Source organism: Gekko japonicus, unplaced genomic scaffold (assembly GCF_001447785.1).
Source record: "Gekko japonicus isolate JY-2015 unplaced genomic scaffold, Gekko_japonicus_V1.1 scaffold1662, whole genome shotgun sequence".
NCBI classification, from domain to species: domain Eukaryota; kingdom Metazoa; phylum Chordata; class Lepidosauria; order Squamata; family Gekkonidae; genus Gekko; species Gekko japonicus.
The window spans coordinates 333,183-338,200 of record NW_015168099.1 but is presented as its reverse complement, the minus strand read 5'-3'; the positions used below and the strand labels follow the sequence as shown (position 1 = coordinate 338,200).

The window sequence follows — 5,018 nt, the reverse complement described above, 5'->3', positions numbered from 1 at the left end:
TCCCTTCCCTTCCCTTCCCTTCCCTTCCCTTCCCCCACATATCCCAGCTATTGTATTTTATTTCCACTCTCCTCTTCCAAACCTGACCTGGATGGCGCAGATCTTGGAAGCTAAGATCTTGGAAGCTAAGCAGGGTTGGCCCTGGGTTAGTTCTTGGATGGGAGACTACCAAGGAAATCCTGAGTTGCTACAGAGAGGTAGGCAATGGCCAACCCAATCCCAAAATATTAGAACTCAAGGGCATCCAATGAAGCTGAGGGGCAGTAGGTTTAGGACAGATAAAAGGAAACACTACTTTATGCAGAGATCTGACAAGATCAGGCTATACCATTTGCTGTTTGCTCCTCCTTATGTTTGTAAAGTGCTGTCAACTTCACAGTTGACTTACGGCAACCCCAGCAAGGGGCTTTCATGGCAAGGGAGAAGCAGAGGTGGTTTGTCACTGCCTTCCTCTGCAGAGCCTTCCTTGGTGGTCTGCCTTCCAAGTGCTGACCCTGCATAGCTTACGAGATCTGAGAAGGTGGGGCTATACCACGCTGCCTTCACTTCCATCCAGAAGTTAAAAGGTCAAGGTTCCCCTTGCTCGAAAGCCAGTCGAGTCCGACTCTAGGGTTGCGGTGCTCATCTCCGTTTCAAAGCTGAAGAGCCAGCGCTGTCCGAAGACGTTTCCGTGGTCATGTGGCCGGCATGACTCAACACCAAGGCGCATGGAACGCTGTGACCTTCCCACCGAAGTGGTACCTATTTATCCACTTGCAATTTCTTGCTTTTGAACTGCTAGGTTGGCAGGAGCTGGGACTAGAGACGGGAGCTCACTCCGTCATGCGGCACACTCGGGTCTCGAACTGCTGAACGACCGACCTTCCACAGCCTGCAGTTCAGCATCTTAGCCACTTGAGCCACCGCAGCTCCAGAAGTTAGAGCCCATTAAATTTAGGCATTTAGGAATGAAGTGGGTTTAGGATTGGAGCCTTGAGTAAACCAAGAACTAGGGGAAGAAGAAGAGGTCCGTGACTGAGGTTCACGAACCTCTTCTTTGGTAAGTTGCGATTTAATGATTACTACCAGGGGTCTTGTTGTAGAAAAAGAGCTGCCGGAGCTCATTAGCATAACTCATTAGCATAACTTATTTGCATATGCCACGCCCCCTGACAATTTAATGATTACTACAATCGTTGATATTTAAGATCCCCAGTTGAGTCTAACTCATGGCTGGTCCATGAGAGAGTTGTATAGCTGTGTGCCTGTCTTTGAGGAACATGAGAGGAGAAAGGCTGGATGATGGAGGGAGCCCATGAAGCTGCCTTATGCTGATACAGGTCATTGGTCCATTAAGGTCGGTATTGTCTGCTCCAGGGGTGGCCAAAGGGTGGCTCGGGAGCCACATGTGGCTCTTTTCACACATATTGACTGGCCCGAGGCTACCCACCGAGCTTCCAGGGCAGAATGGGGATTCGAACCTGGGTCTTCTAGATTCTAGTCCAGCCGGATTCGAATACGGCAGCACTTTGGAGACCGACAAGATTTGGGGGCAGGTGCTTTTGAGAGCCAAGGATCCCTTCGTAGCTGATGAAAGGAACTTTTGACTCTTGAAAACTCAGACCGTCCGAAACGTTGCTGGCCTCTCAGGGGCTCCTGGGCTACAATCGAGCTGTTCCATGTTGCTCTGAGACCCAGTTTGGTGTATTGGTTAGGAGCGCGGACTCTAATCTAGGAGAACCGGGTTTGATTCCCCACTCCTCCACTTGCAGCTGCTGGATGACCTTGGGCAAGTCATAGTTCTGTCAGAGCTGTTCTTGAAAAAGAGCCGTTCCTGTCAAGAGCTTTCTCAGCCCCACCTACCTCCCAGGGTGTCTGTTGTGGGGAGGGGAGGGGAAGGAGTTTGTAAGCCGCTCTGAGATACCTTTGGGTAGTGAAGGGCGGGGTATAAATCCAGTCTCTTCTTCTTCTCCTCCTCTCAGAGCTCTCTCAGCCCCACCTACAGGGTGTCTGTTGTGGGGAGGGGAAGGGAAAGGACTTTGTGAGCCACTCTGAGACTACTTTGGGTAGTGAAGGGTGGGGTATAAATCCAATCTCTTCTTCTTCTTCTCTCAGAGCTCTCTCAGCCCCACCGACCTCACAGGGTGTCTGTTGTGGGGAGCTCCTCCTCCTCCTCTTCCTCCTCCTCCACCTCCTCCACCCCCTCCTCCTCTTCTTCTTCTCCCCCCCCCCCGGAGCTCTTGGACAGTTTTAACGAGGTCATCAACAGAAGGTTTTTGTCCCAGCCATCTTTGTTGTGTTGTGTCGTGGCTTGAGAGTCTGGGTAGGTTTGGGGAGACTCTCCCGTGAAGCTCACTACTTGAGCTTGGGCCGGTTGCTCTCTCTCAGCTTAACTTACGACATGGGGTTGTAAGGGAGGATAACACGGAGGAGGGGCAAACCACGTAGGCCACTCGGAGTTTCTCAGCAGAAAGGTGAGATGCAGTGTGATGGATCGATGGGTGCCTGCTTGGGTCAGGCCATTTTTCAGTGGTGGCACCTCCTCTCTGGTGCACTCTCCACCCTGTTGGTCAGCAAGGACCAATGGAGAGGGGGCGTGGCTCAGTGGTAGAGCTTCCGCTTGGCATACAGAAGGTCCCAGGTTCAATCCCCACTGTCCCTAGTTAAAGGGATCAGGTAGTAGGGGATGTAAAAGCCCTCGACAGTGGCTGCCAGTCTAATGGTCTGGTTCACCGTGTGGCAGCATCACGTGTATTCAGGGGACAATGTCCTTGCCCAGCTTTTTGGTTTGCTCTATTCCATCCCGCCTGCTTTTGTTTGTACAAAAGTTGCTAGTTGAAATGCTGAACTGGTGAGTCATTATGAGGTTTCACATTACCGCCCCCCCCCCCGACTTTGGATTTAGGATTTATTTATTTATTTTTTAGATTTATATCCCGCCCTCCCCAAAGGCTCAGGGCGGCTAACAACGAGGCACGAGTGCCAAAGTTAAGACAGATAAAAACAGCATAAAACAGAATAAAACAATATAATACAAACACCAATGCTGGACAGAGATTTACTGCTGTGCCTGGAAGTTGTCCTTGGATTAAGCATTGATGATGACCTCTCTCTCCCGCCCCCCTCCTTTCAGGGTCACCTCGCACCCTGATGGAACCACACAGTGGTGATAGTGGTGCGATGATGCATAGATAGCGATGGTGGAATAGTGGTGGCGGCGGCTCCTATTCAAAAGCCTGGCGGAAGAGCTCCGTCTTACAGGCCCGGCAGAACTGAGAAAGGTCCCGCAGGGCCCGGATCTCCTCCGGGAGCTCCTTCCACCAGGTAGGAGCCGCCACTGAAAATGCCCTGGCTCTGGTAACAGCAAATTTAATATCCCCGGGGCCTGGAATTTCCAGGAGATGTTGGCTCCCCGACCAAAGTGCCCTTGGGGGAACATATGGGGAAAGGCGGTCCCTTAGGTAAGTTAGTTATGCTAACAAAACCCAGGTCTCTCTACCCATTATAGGTGTTAATTAGTCTAGCATAGTGAATGGTCTCTGTATTTATTTTACTTGAATTTCACATGATTATACTTTGCCCTGTACTAATTGAATTCCATGCCCACTTGATCCTATGGTCCCCCCTCCCCCTTATCCTCCTACATAAAACATCCGCATAGTAAGGGCCTACTCATCGCATCTGAAGAAGTGGGTTCTAATCCTTTAAAAGCTCGGACCGCAATAAAATTTTGTTAGCTAGTGTCAGCTACGCTGCCATTGTAAAGGTGGGGAAGGCAGGAGGCCACTGGGTGAACATCTTAATGTGTTGGACTTGGATGGGCCCTTGGCCTGATCCAGCATGAAGTCTCTCAGGTTCTTAATCTGTGTGTGACGGGAAGGTCTTCCAGTGGTTTCCATCCAGCTAAATATCCTCTGTTGGGGACCAAACAATTGGGATGGCCGTCACCCAGGGGACACACCTCCTTCCTCTCTCAGCCTCCTTCCTCTCCCAGTCATTTCCGTTCTTCTTCCTTATGTATGCTTAAGAGACCTTTAGCTGTGCCTCCTCAGTCAGACGCTAAATGCCTTCCGGCATATCCAGGGTGCAACAGATTTCTCTTTCAAATAGTTTTCTGCTTGCACTTCCAAAGCCCTCCTTCCCCAGGACCCTGCCCAAGACTGGAGGCTTCCTTTTTTCTTTAGGGTGCCGACCTCTGAAAAGGGGCACTCATAGCACGGTAGTGTCTGTCCTGGAGCCCCCGTGCCCTTCGATGCCCTTTCAAGCTCGCTTGCACCCCGCTCCGAAAGCATTTTCCCCTGGCCAAGGGCCGTCTCTTCATTCTGTTTTGGTCTCTCCTCTCCAGGACGGCATCCGGGATATCTTCATTGACGGCGTTGTTGCTCGCAACAGAGCTCTGAATGGGGACATTGTGGCGGTGAAGCTGCTTCCGAAGGACCAGTGGAAGGTCAGCGCTTTGATCTGTTTTGGGTAGTGGTGGTGGTGGGGGGGAGGGCTAACGGGACCTGGGCCGGAAGGAGCATCTTTTAACATTTCCCATCAAAGGTCGTAGTAGGTCGCCGTTCCCGGGAAGTAAGTTCCCAGGAAGTACCTTGTGAAAAGTCTGGTAGAGAGGCCTGCTGTTCAGGACTGGATCCCAGTGGTCAGTGGATCATTACCTTTGATGGAGGTGACACACATCCCAACCGATGAGATCTCTGATACCAGAATAATTTGAAGAATTGGCATGGCTATATTTATGGCCCAACATAAAAGCTAAAAACATATAACCAAACAACATCTGGGGTGTGTGTGTGTGTGTGTGTGTGTGTGTGTGTGTGTGTGTATCTCCCTTATAATAAAGCTGTAAGACGCAAACTCACACCAACAGTGTTTGGACGGCTCAGCTGGCCGTCACCGGCTCGCCCACCTCCCATTCGCCACGCCGTCTGGATCCCACCCCAGACGCAGCGTCACGTTCCCGGGGGCTGGAGGCGACCGGCCTAAGAGCGGCGCCTGCGGAGGATGGTCCCGGGGGCTGGAGGTGACGGGCGCCTGCA

General features: G+C 51.5%; 1 protein-coding gene across 1 annotated transcript in view; it reads left to right on the top strand.

Moving 5' to 3' along the window:
* The window catches only part of DIS3L2 (DIS3 like 3'-5' exoribonuclease 2), a 364,836-nt gene that overhangs the window by 78,510 nt on the left and 281,308 nt on the right, over window positions 1–5,018 (top strand). Inside the window, exon 6 of the mRNA XM_015414784.1 lies at window positions 4,325–4,426. Coding sequence (XP_015270270.1) covers window positions 4,325–4,426 — 102 coding nt within the window. The remainder of the gene's footprint in view (window positions 1–4,324; window positions 4,427–5,018) is intronic.